The sequence below is a fragment of the Salmo trutta genome, chromosome 35 (assembly GCF_901001165.1).
Source record: "Salmo trutta chromosome 35, fSalTru1.1, whole genome shotgun sequence".
NCBI classification, from domain to species: Eukaryota; Metazoa; Chordata; class Actinopteri; order Salmoniformes; family Salmonidae; genus Salmo; species Salmo trutta.
Genome location: NC_042991.1, coordinates 14,029,062 through 14,047,280, shown reverse-complemented (window position 1 = coordinate 14,047,280; position 18,219 = coordinate 14,029,062). Strand labels below are relative to the sequence as shown.

Below are 18,219 nucleotides of genomic sequence, written 5' to 3'. Positions count from 1 at the left end.
AAGTAAAACATAAAGAAAAATAACAAATGATTAGAGCAACAATAAAATAACAGTAACAATGTTATATAAAGGGGGTACCGGTACAGCAACCAATATAATTTTGAATCAACAAACCTTTGATTCTCACTTTTATTCAAAATAATGAATGAATCAAACTGAATAACTATTTTCCTCTGCTCCCTTTTCTTTCCAGTGTTTCGGTTCTGATCTTCAACACCACCTCGCACTGCTTCGTCTTGGTCAAGCAGTTCCGCCCAGGTAATACCGCCTTTTTGCTCAAATCAACTTTCATCCACAAGGACAGTTTTTTTATTTTTTATTCTAAGGACTGGAAATTCACATCCCTTTCCATATATTTTTTATTAGACAGTGAAGAGGGGCAGGAAAGTAAGGCAGAGAAAGTGTGTTAGAAGGGTGTGGGTCTGATTCGAACCCACCACAACCTTGCTTTATCCCTGTGGGGAAACCCTGCTATTGTCACATTCCAAGCTTCTTACCCAACACCTGTGTATTATGCTGAACTCCCACTTGAGCGTGTCAAGTGCAACAATATGCCCCCTGCCACGTGGCCTGGGATCTGTCTGGCACTGTCGAGGCTTGTCTACTACTGTGAAAAATGCTGACGGACTCTCTCCACCCGGCTGGTGCACCGCCCCATCAAGGCTTTGAAAGCCATTAGTCATCCCATGGCACGCGGCCCTGTTCCATTCCATCAGCTAACGCCTACCTTCATCTCCCGCCACCCCTGTGGTATTCACCAGGGTTGGGGTTGATTTCTTTGTGAATTTAAATGGAATTGTAATGGAATTTAACCCAACCCTGGTGTGGACAGATGAGGGGGAAAAACAGGCGCTTAATTATATATTATTTTCGGCTGCTTGTGGTAGGCTGTGGGTCATTCCCCATATTATGTGGAAGGATTGGGTGCTTACATGTATCCCATCCTCTTAGATCTGCAAACCCTGAAGAGTTTGTGTCAAAGGGTAGGGGATAGGGACCAAAATGGAATGGGGCCCATATCTCACCCGCTTAACTGATTCTAGGGAAGGTTGCTAAAGCCATGGGGAGGTGCCATCAGTAATGTCTTTGGTGTAGGTTACAATGGGGTGAGGTGCAGATCTCATCCGTCTTCCATTTGATGTATCACAAGCGGAGGAGTGCATACACACACGAAGGTCACTCTGACAGCGCTCCAGAGTTCCTCTGTGGAGATGGGAGTAACTTCCAGTAGGACAACCATCTCTGCAGCACTCCACCAATCAGGCCTTTATGGTAGATTGGCCAGACAGAAGCCACTTCTCAATAAAATGCACATGACAAACCACTTAGAGTTTGCCAAAAGGCACCTTAAGGACTCTGATCATGAGAAACAAGATTCTCTGGCCAAGATTGAACTCTTTGGCCTGAATGCCAAGTGTCACGTCTGGAGGAAACCAGGCACCTCTCATCTGGCCAGTACCATCCCTACGGTGAAGCATGGTGGTGACAGCATCATACTGGGGGATGTTTTTCAGCGGCAGGGACTGGGAGACTAGTCAGGATCAAGGGAAAGATGAACAGAGCAAAGTAAAAAGAGATCCTTGATGAAAACCTGCTCAGGACCTCAGACTGGGGCGAAGGTTCACCTTCCAACAGGACAACAACCCTAAGCACACAGACAAGACAACGCAGGATTGGCTTCGGGACAAGTCTCTGCATGTCCTTGAGTGGCCAAGCCAGAGCCCAGACTTAAATCTGTTCGAACATCTCTGAAGAGACCTGAAAATAGCTGTGCAGCGACACTCCCCATCCAACCTGACAGAGCTTGAGAGGATCTTCAGAGAAGAATGGGAGAAACTCCCCAAATGTAGGTGTGCCAAGCTTGTAGCATCGTACCCAAGAAGACTCAAGGCTGTAATCGTGCTTCAACAAAGTACTGAGTAAAGAGTCTGAATACTTTTGTAAATGTGCCATTTTAGTTATTTATATTTTATAAATTTGCACAAATTTATAAAAATCTGTATTTGCTTTGTCATTATGGGGTATTGTGTGTAGATTGATGAGAATGATTTTTTTTTTTTATCAATTTTGAATAAGGCTGTAATGTAACAAAAAGTGATGGGGTCTGAATGCTTTCCGAATGCACTATAGATTGCATTTTATTACTGCTACAGTGCTATTTGGGTTGGTAAATCTATTCGTCTTGCCCTTCTTGTTTTTTTTTAATTTTTTCATTTGAATTGCTTGACATTTGACTGCATTGTTAGGAGCTTGCAACATAAGCATTTCGCTGCACTGTCATAACACCTGCTAAACTGTGTACGCGACCAGTAGACTTTGATTTGATTTTATCTTCCAGTTTAATTTCATACAGAAAAACGCACCGTGTCTACACTCTATGAAAAAAAACATTGGATGCATTTGTTTACTCCAGCTCACCTCCGAACACAATGCTTCCTTGTGTAATAGTGCGCAAAAGGCCCCCGTTACTATGCGAGGCAGGGAATGTCCTTTGTTCGCCACTAAGTTGCTGGGGACAGTGCGCTCCACAGAATGGAAGGAAGGCCTCACATTGAATGTCTGTGTGTCCCAAATGACAACCTATTCCCTGTATTGTGCACTACTTAGGGCTCTGGTCAAAGTAGTGCACTATGAAGGGAATAGGGTGCCATTTGGGATGCATTCAGTTACTTTTTTCCCATTGCTTGAGGAACAATGTGTCTAAAAAGGTCAGCCGTTGTTTGGAGGCTATTGTGAGGCGACAAAATCGCTCACAGGCGTTTTTGGTCAAGCTGATTTGTTTGAATAAAGTAAGTGTGTCACCCTATTTTTATCACACTCTTATTACGGTTTTTCCTTCCACCAGTAAGGTTTTTTTTATGAGTTTAGGGGTTATGCTTTTCATGATTTTATAGTGGTAGGATTTTACTAGACATGCAGTTCACAGAAACAAAGTTTCAGACAATTATTATATCTCAATTGTGGCCTATTTGAAGGATTAAAACGTAGACTTTCATATGAACTGCGTACTATCACAGTCTCAATTGTCGAGAAGTGAAAGGAACGATACATCACTGAGAAAACGGTTTATAGGCCTCCAAGTCACTCACTATACTGTAACATCTGTTGCTATCTAGCTTTACCCCTCTCACTCTCTCCACCCACCCTCTCTCTCTCCTCCTGCAGCTGTGTACATGTGCGAGTGGGAGAGGACCAAGCCCAAGGCCCCTGACTCGGGCGAGCAGGCGGCGGAGGAGAAAGAGGGAGCTGCGGTGGGGGGCGGGGAGACGCCCCCAGGCTCCGTGGGGATGACCTACGAGCTATGCGCTGGCCTGGTGGACAAGGCTGACCTGTCGCTGGAAGAGATTGCCAGGCAGGAGGTGCTGGAGGAGTGCGGCTACGACGTGCCAGTCGCCAAGCTGCGGAGGATTACCTCGTACAGGTGTGTGTGTGTACCTATGAGGTGAAGTTCGAGGTGAAGTTTCCCCTAGGTACAGATCTAGGATCAGCTTCCACTCCCCTAATCTTAACCTTAACCGTTAGTGAGGAAAATGCAAAACTGAGCCAAGATCAGCATCTAGGGCCGTGTTCATCCTACACGGTGTGGCTCAACACACCCATTGCTTCATACAGGCGCATACAAGCAGACATGCATACGAGCATGCACATACATACATATAGACATTGTGCGGCTATGCAACATACAGTTGAAGTTGGAAGTTTACATACTCTTAGGTTAGAGTCATTTAAAACTCGTTTTTCAACCACTCCACAAATTTCTTGTTAACAAACTATAGTTTTGGCAAGTTGGTTAGGACATCTACTTTGTGCATGACAAGTAATTTTTCCAACAATTGTTTACAGACAGATTATTTCATTTATAATTCACTGTATCACAATTCCAGTGGGTCAGAAGTTTACATACACTAAGTTGACTGTGCCTTTAAACAGCTTGGAAAAATCCAGAATATGATGTCATGGCTTTAGAAGCTTCTGATAGGCTAATTGACATCATTTGAGTCAATTGGAGGTGTACCTGTGGATGTATTTCAAGGCCTACCTTCAAACTCAGTGCCTCTTTGCTAGACATCATGGGAAAATCAAAAGAAATCAGTCAAGACCTCAGAAAATAAATTGTAGACCTCCACAAGTCTGGTTCATCCTTTGGAGCAATTTCCAAATGCCTGATGGTACCGCGTTCATCTGTACAAACAATAGTACGCAAGTATAAACACATGGGACCACGCAGCCGTCATACTGCTCAGGAAGGAGATGCGTTCTGTCTCCTAGAGATGAACGTACTTTGATACGAAAAAGTGAAAATCAATCCCAGAACAACAGCAAAGGACCTTGTGAAGATGCTGGAGGAAACGGGTACAAAAGTATCTATATCCACAGTAAAACGAGTCCTATATCGACATAACCTGAAAGGCCGCTCAGCAAGGAAGAAACCACTGCTCCAAAACCGCCATAAAAAAGCCAGACTCCGGTTTGCAACTGCACATGGGGACTAAGATTGTACTTTTTGTAGAAATGTCCTCTGGTCTGATGAAACAAAAGTAGAACTATTTGGCCATAATGACCATCGTTATGTTTGGAGGAAAAAGGGGATGCTTGCAAGCCGAAGAACACCATCCCAACCGTGAAGCATGGGGGTGGCAGCATCATGTTGTGGGGTTGCTTTGCTGCAGGAGGGACTGGTGCACTTCACAAAATAGATTTGAATCATGAGTAAGGCCAAAGTCCACCCAACTTATAAAACTATAGTTTGTTAACAAGACATTTGTGGAGTGGTTGAATAACGAGTTTTTACTTCCGACTTCAACTGTATGTACCTAATACAAATCTAAAGTGCAATTTGTTTCCATCGCATTTTCAACTCTGATGATAGCAAATGTGCCTTCTCTGGTATTGGGACTTGCACTGTAGCCAACAGCTCACAGATACTGTGTGCGTAGGCTAGTCTACATTATATTATTATGGATACGAGTGGAAATATTATTTATTTGTCAAACGGCAGTCTAGCATCGATCGTCATGTTACCAGATTTAAACCCTCAATATTTATTGGAAAGGAGCATCAAGGGAACCGTGCACTTTCACCACCCTGTGAAGTTCATCATAATTTTTCATCTGTAGCCTAATAAATAAACTACATGCTTTCCTGAGTCATAGTGGGAGGACCACACACCATATCATCGGGTGACTCCAAGTTTTCTTCGATAATGATGATTTTTTATATCAATATTTGCTCATAAATGCGTTTCCACCACCATTTCTCGCATAATTAATTTTACAGACACAAAAAGATCCCACTATGTCGAACGAACAAATGATTGAACAAATGGTCTGTCAGCATTTATAACATTTTACTGAAACACATTTTTTCCATCATATAGAGCCGTCTTGTATATATTTTTTTCCTGGTTTGACTTTACGTACATAAAAATGCTGGGTTGTGAACAAATGTTTAATTTTGTTATAGTAAGGTTGGTTGCAACTGGAAAATCGTTGTGGAAATCTGTTGCAGCTCACTCAAGTCGACTACAAAACCCACAATGATCTCTAGGGGCTGGCTGGCTTGCTAACTAGCTAGATAAGTAGCTAGCAAACGTAGCTACACACAATAATGCCGAAGTCAATATCAGCATGTGAAGTAGCTAGTTAGCTGTACAACCACCTAAACCAACTGCACTATCAATTTAGGAGTCTACAATCTCGCCATGTTCAACCTGCAGATTGTGTGCTTCACAGAGTTGAGTCTGACATTTGCAACGGCACCATGCATTTACACCCTGGACTGAAGAGGCAGACAAATAGGAGAAATGCAGTAGACCCTCTGTTAAATTACACATTTCTCGAGGTAGAAATATTGCAAAAATATGATCAATGGCTCATTCGAGAGCCGACAACCTCCTGCGTTATGACATTGGCCAGAAATCTGACATGTACAGTATGATAGATGTTTTCACAATTTAAAAGTGATCTTCCTATTAACTTCCAGTATAGTGAGAGTGGCTTCATCACGATGCTATGTCAGACCGGTTGTTGTTCTGCCTGCGTGAACGGCAAGAGCTCCGATACACATGAAACATGAAATGACCCTGGGAATCTATAGAACATATCTCAGAGATGCCCAAAAATTATATAACATTCAAAATCTTTCTTTTACGTGAGCGAAGGCACCCCTTCTGATATGACCAAAGGACCCTCAGTAACTCTTTACACTCGTGGGAATTGGCCTATGAAAAATGCATAAGCAGGGTAGCAATCAAAAAGGAACAGTTTGGAGATGGAAAAGTTATTAGACCAAAGTTGAGGACACTGCTGTTCACCTGACATAAGACTGAATCCATTGCACTTTAGATTTTATGTGCATTTTATATTCTGTACTTTTCACTGTATTTGTTTATAACGAAATCTGAAAATACTCTTGATACATTCAGTAACATGATCAGAATATTCCTGAAAAATGTGGAGTAGATGCAACATAAAACCAAGGACTAACTGATGCCTCCAAGTGGTCACACACCTCTCCAAAGTGCACAGTTCCTTTTATGATTTCAACTATAAAATGCTTTTTTTGAGCATTCCTAGCTGTGCTGTTGAGGGACTAGAGCAAGCACACTTGTAGTTGTTTTGTTTGAAACACAGCCCTCCATCCCCGCCATCACAGAATTACTGTCAGGTGGGCAATCTGGGCCAGGTGGGCATAATTTGAAAGCTTGTTCTATTGCCAACATTACTAGCTCAGTTATACAAATACCATCATAGTGTTAGGCTTTCACGGGGCAATTCAGAGAAACAGATTTGTAATTTTGGTGCGTGTAGAAAGGAGTCATGCATGCATTCAGGTGTTCCGTGGCAAATTTTCTTCACAATAGACAAATGTGTGACTGAGAAGCTCAATCTTGGGTAAGGGTGCATTCACACTGGCGACGCAGTCGCAGGCAGAGCTGACGGAGGAGTATGTGCTATGTGTAATTTGATGCGGAGTTTGATGTGCGTTTAGCGCAATCTCATGCAAGCAAGACCCTACCCCTTCACCACTCCAACGCACCTCCCCATTTAAGTACATTGAGTTGGCGCTGTCATTTTACCCTGCGTTGCTCGTTGTGAACGCACCCTAACAATTCACTGGCGCCACCCTGGCTTAAGGGTGGAACGATGGGAATCTTGGTGTTTACATCGAGTTCAAAGGACAGACCAGCTTTCTTCTTGATATTTGCATGAGCATTTGCTTGCATTTCCCTGTCCACCCACGAACCTACGGCAAAATAAATTGCTGAAGTCGTATCTGCATCTGTAACAAAGCTATTCTGCGTCAATGACAATGGTGTTCGTTTACACTTTTATCTCCTTCCACTTTGCCGTTGTCTATCGCGGTACAAGTGGTGACTTGCTCCATATTGACTCATTTAAAGGAGCAGTCCAGTGAAATGTGATTTTGCTGTTTTTGTATGATATTTCCACACTGAGGTAGAAATTAACAATGAAATTGTGAGAATACCATTTTAGTGTAAGCTTTAATGATACTTTTTTGGCCTGGAATTTCAGCCTCTTCAGGTGGGATGGAGGTTTTGGCCCACAGCATGACAACACAATCTGATCTGATTATTCTGAGCAATGACCAGTCATCTTTTAGTTGCATATGTGTCCTCCCTACTTTGAAAGGGTACTCATGGTAGTCTCTAGAGCAGGGGTGTTCAATTCCAGTCCTCGAGGGCCTGATTGGTGTCACAGTTTTGCCCCAGCTAACACACCTGACTCCAATAATCACCTAATCGTGCAATTTGATTAATCAGCTGTGTTTGCTAGGGATGGAGAAAGTGTGTCACCAATCAGGCCCTCGGAGTTGCCCACTCCTGTTCTAGAGTCTAGACCAGAGGTATTCAACTCTTACCCTATGAGGTCCGGAGCCTGCTGTTTTTTTATTTATTCTACCAGATAATTAATTGCACCCACCTAGTGTACCCCGTGGAACTGGCTTCATGGTCCAGAGTTGAGTTTGAGGGGTCTAGATGATCCTGTCTGCCAATCAGGGCTGTGTATGTAAATGTATAAAAATTTGTATCAACACGCCCAAATCAAATTCTATTTGTCACATGCGCCGAATACAACGGTTGTAGACCTTACAGTGAAATGCTTACTTTCAAGCCCTTAACCAACAATGCAGTTTTAAGAAAAATATCAACAAAAAAGTAACATAATGATCAGACGGAGCATTTCAATGGCAAAAGGAGGCTCAGGGGAAAATGATAACTATATTTGGAGTTATTTTAATTAAATACACACAGTGCTCTGTTAGACATACGGTGCTGATTTTAAAAATACAATTCAAAAGACTGCATTGGGTCTTAATAAAAAATGTATTCGTAGCACGCTTTTTCTTAATACAGACATTTACAACGCACTGTACATTAGCAGCAACCTTAACCAGCTATTTGACCTTAACTGTATGTTTGAGCCATCACCAGCATGTTCATAAATTGATATAAAGCTTAGTTTATTTTAAAAAAATCCACTCAGTTGTATTGTTTGTATGGTAGTGTTGTAGTTTCATTTATTCATGTAGGTAAGACTAACAGGAAAAGGAGATGGTAACCAGGGCCTTTGGAGTACCAACTATCCATCATCATGATTTCCAAAGATGGTTTCAAACAATTACAAATGACGGTCTGTACTCTGACACTAGAACACTGCAGCGTCAAACAGCTGAGATACGTAGCCGCACCTCCCCCCTCCCTACCCATGTTCCCTCCACCTGGAGAGTGAAGACTTCCGTTCTCCAAACATGCCTTTGATTTGACCCCACCAGCTCCACGACTTGTGGCTGTGTGTTTATCGGCATTGTTATGTGTAGGTTTCTTCCCGTCTTATTAGATGGGTATCGTCTTAACCCCCATGGCTAACCCCATGGCCCCCTATGAGGGAGTGCCTGACAAAAGTACTTAGCTTGAAACACTGTGCTCTGGGTGCTTCCGTGGTGACAGGCGCCCACAGGCCCCAGCCCCTTTGGGTACACGACTGGCTAACAATGGATGTTTGAATTCTTCCATAGTGGCAAAACAAGAGCCAGACAAACGAATGGTGTCTGTGTGTGAGGTCTCAGCCGTAAGCTGGGACAATTGATTCCAGAGTAGTAACATTTAAATTAACATTTTTAACACTTGTTTTTGTAACACTGCTTTAATAAATATTTTACATATTTTATTTTATTCCAAGGATGTGATTTTTCTTGCTATGCTGACACCATTCTCTGTTTAAGCGTTATGGAGATTGAATTATCCCTAAACCAGTATATTATTGTTTTCTGTGCCATCCTGATCACATTCAGGTTGAATCAAGATTAAAAGGGTTCAACGGTCTGCATACCTATATGTGAGCTTATGTAATATAATTTTTTTTACAAAGTTCAGTTCCAGAGCTTTGTAATGGTGTATCTATATCATACATTACAATTGGTGTAACATTGGGAAGCTATGCTGCGTTGAAAGTTTATACACTTGTAAACCCAGTTTTGAGGAAAAGCCCTTAAAAGATGTTTGCGGTGATTTCACACTTGCTAGAGAGCTCTTCTTTGTTTACACCCATTTAGCATCGTTCATACCTTTAAGGCTTCTACATGCTTCGGCATAGGCGAACCGAACGAGTGTGCTTGCATAACTTCTTAGGGCTAGGCCCCTTTTTTCTCAATTTCCGCCTTAATGACGTGCCCAAAGTAAACTGCCTGTTGCTCAGGCCCTGAAGCCAGGATATCCATATAATTGGTACCATTGAAAAGAAAACACTTTGAAGTTTGTAGAAATGTTTAAAAATGTAGGAGAATATAACACAATAGATATGGTAGGAGAAAATCCAAAGAAAAACCAAACAGAATTTTTTTGAGAGAGAGAGACTATCCTCTTAGAATGGCAAGTATAAAGACCCTCGCTTGAAAAACAAGAAAAAGGTGTTAATAGTGCTGTTCGCCCATCTTGATGCCGTAGCCAGTATACACTTCCTCAAAATCGTCAGAATTAATAAGGGAACTCAAGAAATCTGTCATTATTTTTTACGTTTTTGCAGCATTTTAAATCTAACTAAGATATTTGGTGCACTATTTCTCCAGTGAGAAAATGTGCATGAAAACAAGTAGTCTATCGTTGAATGACAACAAAAACTTCATTGAAGAATCCCTACTCTTGACCAACCACCGACGAAGGGGCGTAGACTTCTGCTTTACGAACTTCGGGTTGCCTAGAGGAGAAATGTTGTGTGCGCGAACAGCCGGAAAAAAACACCTTGCCGAAGACTTAAAAAAAACACAAATGTCGTCATATATGCACAAACCGTTTTGGATGGGAAGCATGCGGATGCCTTTAGTCCACTCATCTTTTTAAGAATTCACATGTAAAGCATGTAACTAACTGTATGACTTTATGCTAAACAGAGGAAGAGTGAGGTAGTGTAGAAAACAACCAAAATATTTCAAGATTTAAAGTAGTAGCCTACAATAAGGAATAACTCAAAGTAAAAATACACTTTATATAGTCCTTAGCCTTTAACCTGACTTTGGTGCAGGTCATGTTTTTCTTCACATTATTGTCTCTGGTAAACACACACTGTATATGAAATTAAAATGTTTATTTGTTCGCATGACCAGGATACAGCTGGCGTAAACGGTACAGTGAAATGCTTACTTCCTCAACAGCGCAGTATCAATATAAAACATTTAAATGGTGTCGATATTAAAAAAAAAAAAAAGGGGGAAAGTGTCAATGCCAGTAGAGCGACAGAAGCCTGTGACTTGTGGAGTTAGATATGACCGACAAATCATGTCCATCCCCGCCATTATCTCAGCCAATCATGGCTAGCCAGGAAGGACCCTGTCTTTCTCCCTATATAGCGCAGCGCTTTCTCCTTGGCTAAACTAGGCTATTATCATTTAACATTCATATTTACGGATCCCATACAAGTTTGTAATTAAGGGACATGACAGTTCACAAGTTCAAGAATGCATTTCTGCAACAACACCCCTGGATTCAATGCAATGCTTAGTCTAATCGTCTCTGCTAACTGAAATGTTGATTTGTTTCTAAATCAGACCATGATCAAACTACCAGCTATCAAACTAAGACTTGGGGGGGAGAAGTATGCGAAGTAGGAACATAGTAGGGGTCATTTTTATACAGCCGTGGTAAGAAGAAACATTTAGTTGTAGGGTTATTGCTGTCGGAAGGGCTAGTGACCTAGCTGTGCATGCTTCACTCTGTTTCGCATTGCTGTGTGAAATGCTAACCTGGCGCAAATAGACTTACGGTCCTTTGACCGTGTGTGTGTGTGTGTGTGTAACCTCTCTCGGCAGGTCCGGTGTAGGCGTGACGGGTGCCAAGCAGACCATGTTCTACGCCGAGGTGTCGGACGAGAACTGTGTGGGTGAGGGCGGCGGCGAGCCGCAGGAGGGCGAGCTGATCGAGGTGGTCAAGGTGCCCCTCCACGAGGCCATGACCTTTGCCTATGATGAGAGCATCCCCAAGACCATGGGCGTCATCTTTAGTTTCATCTGGTTCCACAACAACATGTCGCCCAAGTACAAGATCTCCACCAACGTTTAACCCACCCAACACCTGTCCCCGTCCCTGCCCCCTTCCGCCTGAGGTGGAAGTTGCAGTTAACCACAGATCTGGGATCAATGACCCTAACCCCTAGGCCTAGTCTATACAATTAGGGGGATGGAGAAAAAAATCTGACCCTTTGTCAGTGGTTAGGGACAACTTCAATCTACTCCCAATCCCTTCGCCTTTGCCCATATCCATATAAGTTGGCCCCAGGGCGACCGTCTTTTCTCGTTACTAACTGTTATTTTTCAGAGGTTTGTCTCATTCTTTTTTTTTTTACGTGGTCTTTACTACTTTTCCTCTAAAACTTGCCATATGCTGGTGGCCAGCAGCACTTTTCGTTGTTAGTTTTCACTGTAAATGTATTACCTTTTCCTCACAGAGAGGTCCAGGGTGCAATCTCACGAAGATGGCTACATGATGGCGCTCTCGTTCGGAGCTGCTCGTCTACCGTTGATTGGATCATGTTCCAGGAATGCAAAAATGTTGTTGCTTAGTCAGCGCCAGGGCTTATTACATACGACGGCCGTTGCTGAGTCTGTTCGATTACTGCAGCTGGTCCAGGCACGCCTTGCTTACTTTCTCCACGATCTACTCAGCCTCGAAGCCAGTGTTTCCCAGTCTTGGAGCGGTGCCAATTTTTTTTTTCTCCCAGCCCAGCACTAACATACCTGATTCCACTAATTATTATGGCTTGATGGTCAGGTGAGTTATTGCTGGGCTAAAACACAAATCTGCTCACCTTTTGGATCCACCAGGACCGGGATTGGGAAACACTTATCTAAGCAATACTTGATAGCTGGTAGTTTGATCATGGTCTGATTTTAAAACAAATCAACATTTCAGTTAGCAGAGGCGATTAGATAAGTTGTAAGCATTGCATTGAATCCAGGGGTGTCACTACAGTAGTGTGTACTCCTATGAGATCACATTTAAATTGTACGTTCGATAGAGGCTTCTTTTAACTACCACGGGAATATGACCTACCTCTACACTGGGGAGATGTATTACAGTAACTAATGTTGCACTATACCAGCACCACAATACTCAGTATCACAATACTCGAAAGTATTGTAATATCATACTATGATACTGAGCATTTTGATAACACTAGTAACCACTATCATTAATTGTGAAATTGTGAGAACCCTCTGGTGGACAATTGCTCTCACAATTATACGTGCGTGTTAGCAGGAAGGCTTCACTGATATTGGCCGAGATCAAGAGCGTTATGTATATCTCAGACAGTGTTTTTGAGTAGGGTCAATTGGAGTTTTGTTTTAGGAAACTGAAAACCTAGCTTGTAACATGTAGAAGGAAGTTTAGCATGCTACTTGACCCAGCTTCCTGGAACAGCACCCTGAGCCCTTAGCGCAGTGTTTTGTGATCCCCCTTGTTGTTTTGAACCTGATGGCAGGGGCGGAAGAGTTTTGTTGATACCAGCACTGTCTGTGAGGCTTGAAGTAAAATGGTTGCGCTTTTTAACTTGTGAATCTGAGAGACGAGGCCCAACAGTTAGACAGACCCCTCTTTTCCCTATGCCTGTTTTGGCCAGACCTCTTCAAAACACCCCCATTTCCACAGAAATCAACAACAGCAGCTATCCAAGTCTATGGTGGTTTGAAACTAGAGGTGCATGACAGGTTTTTCAGATATCCCGGTTGGAGGATTCCCTCCTTGATGATTCCCTTCAGTTTTACTGGAAATCCTCCAACCGGGACTTCTGAAAAACCTAAGAACTTTGGGAATGGTTCTGGGATTTGCAACCCTATTTGGGACAGATGGAGCTTAAGACAACAATCAATCTCAAAAGCACTTGCTTAACATCTCAGGTCCAAACGGTTTCCCCCCCTTGACGAGGTAACATTCAGGGATCACCATTCTGCACCGTCTTAGCCATAGACTTTTTAAACATTATGTATGGTGATGATGTAGTAACATTTCTATATAGTTTGCAAATATTATGACCTGTTAAAGCCCTAAATGGTGAATTGACACATCTCATGAAAAACCTTTCTTTTGGCAACATATTAGTGTGTGGATTCATGGCCCCTTCCACAATAAGTTGTTAAAAAACCGATGAAGCGGTGGTAATATAAGAATCAAAAGCAAATAGTTAGCAATTATAATTCAATTTGAGAACGATTGAAAATAAACTATTGGCTTGAAAATGAGTATCTTGGCTTCCTAACCGAAGGCTTAACAGCAAGGTCTAGTAGTTGTTGGTAGAATAAGGAAACCGCAAGTTCTTAATACATAGTCGTTCACTTGTTTTGGACTTGTACAGCTAGCTACCTAGTTGAACTTTGATCACATTGGGTTAAGCTTGATATCTGAATTGGCCTGTAATTGCATTCTGGGTGTCATCATTCCATAGCCACGTAGGTCTTAACGTAGCAGTTGATGTAACATCAAAATATTATACATGAACTTTGTTTACATTTGTGAAAGACTGGCTCGGTTTCCCAGAGTTGTAAAAGAGGCCAGTTGTTATATTTGGTTAGGGGCAATTCCATGGTGATGGTTAACTCAGATTTTTCACTTTCAAATGTATACTTAACAAAAACCATTCATTTCAAAGTTTAACACAACTCTATGCACGAGGACTACTTTAAACAATTTCCACTGAACATTTTACAAAAACACATTTACAGGAAGAACTGTGCCGATACAAATTTTGGTAACAGAGTAAAACTGAGGGAGATTTTACTGTAATTCTGTTACAAAACTTTAATCTGCAGTTTTTCCTTTTTTTTATGTACTCTGTAAATTGTTCAAAGCAGTCTTGTGCATAGAGTTGTATGGTTTGTTAAACTTTTATCAATAGTTTTTGTTTGGCATACATTGTAAAGTGAAAAATCTGAGACTCCGCGTAATTCAGTCACCATGGAATTGCCGTTATCTGATGTCTTCTCAGACAGAGAACCAGTTTAACACCAGAAAATAATTTATTTTTTGGCCCAGCTAGCTGGTTTGATGGTCCAACTGTTACAACCCACAATTCTTTTTTCAAATGAACAATTAATCTGTAAGGCTCTTACTGCACTGTTACCATCAACCATGCATTTCCTGACAGATTTGAGATGCAACTAATACACTCTAGTCCACTACTATGTTCGCCGTGTGAGTAGCACAGCCGTTATTCGGACTCAATATTTAGTCACTGTAACTCAACCTTGATCCATGTCGGTCAGAGCATTCCGGGTGTAGGAAAAGTTGTGGGGAAGTCAGAGTAAAGTCCAGGTATATCAACTTGAAACGAGTGACCTCTCTAATAATGTTGTGTGGATAGATGGAGGATATCAGTAATGATGATGCTGTTAGATAGCAAGTTAAACTGTTAAATAGTTTTAACCAGGGGTGTTTGCCTTACCATAACATTGTAAAGGGGGGGCGGGACTTGATCAATGTCCTATTGACCTCAAAAGGACTGGACTGCGGTCTTCCATAGCCAAGGTGGGCCCTTTCCCCTGAGCATGTAGTTTTCCCAAATTATTCTTCCTCCCTCTATTTGGAATCATTTGTCAATCAAGTATCAGGATTGCATGGTTTTTGCTGGAATGGCTAGACTTTCTTTTACAGAGAAAAAAAGATGACATGATATACTCATGCTAGTTAGCTAGATAGTTTTACAGTGTATACAAATAGCAGAACAGACACATTTTTCTTTCGCTCTTGAAGGCTTTAACATGTATGAGGTTTGTTCTTCCTTTGCCCCGCTGATTGAATCATGGTAAGTATTTATAAAGTGAAATTGGGTTAGGCTTCGAAGGCTAAAAGTGTTATCAGGGAACTATTGTAACTTAGTTGTCTTAACCATTACAGTTTCTCCCGTAAAGATGGAGTCCACTGTAGGGGAAACAATGTCTGCCACTGTCCGCTCCATGGGCTTTGTTATTGTTTTGTTGCCTAAGTGGAGGTGAGGAGCGTTGCCCTAAGGTGGTTTTAAAAAAAATGCAGTACATATTCTGATGTTCTATCGTGCGTGCAATGATGTCCGGAGGGGAAAAACAGTGTTCGTTGTTTGCAGTGACTTCTTGTTGTTGTAATATCAAAAACGGATGTGACTGTTTAACCATTAAGGAGTCCAGCTTTAAATCTATAACCCCAGACTTGAACACACTGTCCCCTCTGCCTTTGTTCCTATGAGACAATCTTTTATTTGATGTCTGCCTTCATTCAAATCCAGATGAGTTAGATTTTGGTAGATTCATTGACCATGCATTGTCCCTGCTAAGACAAAATCTTAACTGAGAACTCCACCAAAAGTTGTTGTTGGCGCTTACCTCCTACCTTTTGGATGGTCTTGATTTGTACAGCTGTAACTCATATGTGTTTAAGGACTGATACTCTGTATAAGTTTACATAGCAGGACATTGGTGCCTTATGTCATAAGGTATCAAACCCTTTCACTGGCCCAATCTGTAATTTTAACAGCCTAGTCACTTTTTGTTTGGAAAAGTGAGGGATGGGGCTTCGAAGTAACCCCTCTGAAATTCATAGACTGACCTACAGATGCAAGGAGCGACAGTCAGTGAGAGCAACAGGATCATTATAGGAAATATTTTGTAGCTATGCATTGTTTTTGACAAAGATGATACTACATAGAGTAATACAATTGTAGATGTGGTGTTATGATGGAGTAAGACAGTTGTACCACATTGGGTACATATCATTCATCGAAGTGACCATTGAAAGACAGAACATACAGATTGCGCCTTTAACTGAAACCTATAAGCCATCAACAGCTATTTGGTGAAGAGTCCAAATTCCTTAAAAAAACTTGCCAGCACTTGTTCTTAACTGACTTGCCTAGTTAAATAAATAAAGGTAAAATAAATAAATGGTCTCTCAATCATATCAATGCTGGATACTACCATAATAACACCATTCGACGATTATACCTCCATCACCGTGTGGCAAGTAGGCATGTCACACTGCATCATTGTAGCGCATACAGCATCGATGGACTATGTGAAGAAAAAAAAAAATCTGCATTTCGTGCGTGCTGGCATGCCCGTAAGGCACTAACATATCAAACGTTCCATGAATATCGGAAGTGTCAATTTCGGTGGAGTTCTCTTTGGGATAGAATGCATCTTATATCTCCCTTTCAATACATACTTGTTTGATACCACTTTTTTGTGTACTCTGTCTTGATATTGCAACTGCAATTTTTTTTTTTCAACGGTACCTTTCTGAGAGCATGGAATATTGTTTTGTGATAGATGAGAGCAAGACAAAAAATACATCTATTTTTCATTTTATTTGACAATTCAAATGCTTGAGTAGTTTCAGTATACATTACAAGCAACGAGGTTGTGACAATATCAGTTGTTGCTTATGTTCTCAAGAAAGGGGGTTTAAATTGTAATTTCTATTTAAAGCCCCTGATTTATTTTAGTTTATGCATTTATTGTCGGTTATACTGCAAAGCAATTTGTTCAATTGTGATTTTTTTTGTGTCTTACACGGAATTAGTGTTTTCTTTGAATTTATTCTCTGAGAAATTATATCGACAAAGTTAAGTGTCAATGTTTCTTATCAGAGTTTTTCTGCTTTATTTGGAGTGAATTCATTGTGGTCCGTGTTTGAGTAATATTTCATGTTTTATATGTTTAACTTGATTTCGTAATTGTTCTTTTTAAAATATTTCACAATTTAAAAAAAACCTACTTATGGCACTTGGTGCAAATATATATATTTAAATATTATATTTTGCATGTGCACTAACTGTTTCATTGAACTGCATTAAGTGTAAATAAAAGAGGGTTGATGCCTAAATCATGTATTTTTTTCAATTGTCCTTTAATTTCTCTGGCTAACTGTATGAGACCTTCAAGAGAACTCTTTCCACAACTCTTTACAAAAGTAGCATGCACTAAAAAATCCCACACAACACCCTTCTAACCGCACCTATCCTTCCACCGCGTATTGCTAAACAGGGAAGCCAGCAAAAGTGAATGACTATGGTATGACATGAGTGTATGTTGTAACTAGAGTATGGTAGAGGATGACATGAGTATGGTTATAACATGAGTATGGTAGAAGTATCTCCGGTATAAAAAAAAGTTCAACCACGAGGATCAAGGCACTGCTATATTAATCGTGGTGGAATGTTCAATTGAATGGAATATTCTAAACTTAAGGGTGCGTTGGTTGTCGTGTTTTTTTAATTTAATGATCAATAACCAGAGCACCTTAAATCTACATTTTGCCAATTTACTATTGTACCCTGTAGCACTTCACATCCTTCTTTTTGATACACACAAAAAGGTGTTTTGAGTTTTTTGCCCCGTTTCCACACCCAAGGAGAGAGAAGCGATAGAAGGTCCAGTAGGACCTTCTAAGTGCTCTGATCAGCAAAATTTTCTTTCTCTCACTCCTTTGCTCACATAGATTCATACAATACTGAATTGCACGCTGTGTCTTAATTCAAACAGAGGGCTAGCCGATTCCTCCTTTTGTTGCGCTCGTGTGTGTGGGGGGAGAGGGAGGTGTAGTAAAGAGCTCTTGGTCGCTCACATGTCCAATGCTAAATATTTGACACCAGTGGAGTGAAGTGTAATTGCCATGGCAATATTTGTGTTGGTATTTTCTTTTGAAGGTGGAATAGTAATCATTAGACAGTCATGCATACC

General features: G+C 41.2%; 1 protein-coding gene across 3 annotated transcripts in view; it reads left to right on the top strand.

The window, feature by feature from the left end:
- The window catches only part of nudt14 (nudix (nucleoside diphosphate linked moiety X)-type motif 14), an 82,840-nt gene extending 65,473 nt beyond the window's left edge, over nucleotides 1–17,367 (top strand). For all 3 annotated transcript variants that reach the window (XM_029733404.1, XM_029733406.1, XM_029733405.1), the window contains 3 exons: nucleotides 194–258; nucleotides 3,166–3,421; nucleotides 11,326–17,367. In XM_029733404.1, coding sequence (XP_029589264.1) covers nucleotides 194–258; nucleotides 3,166–3,421; nucleotides 11,326–11,575 — 571 coding nt within the window. In that variant the 3' untranslated portion in view covers nucleotides 11,576–17,367. The remainder of the gene's footprint in view (nucleotides 1–193; nucleotides 259–3,165; nucleotides 3,422–11,325) is intronic.
- The last annotated feature ends 852 nt before the right edge of the window (nucleotides 17,368–18,219 follow it).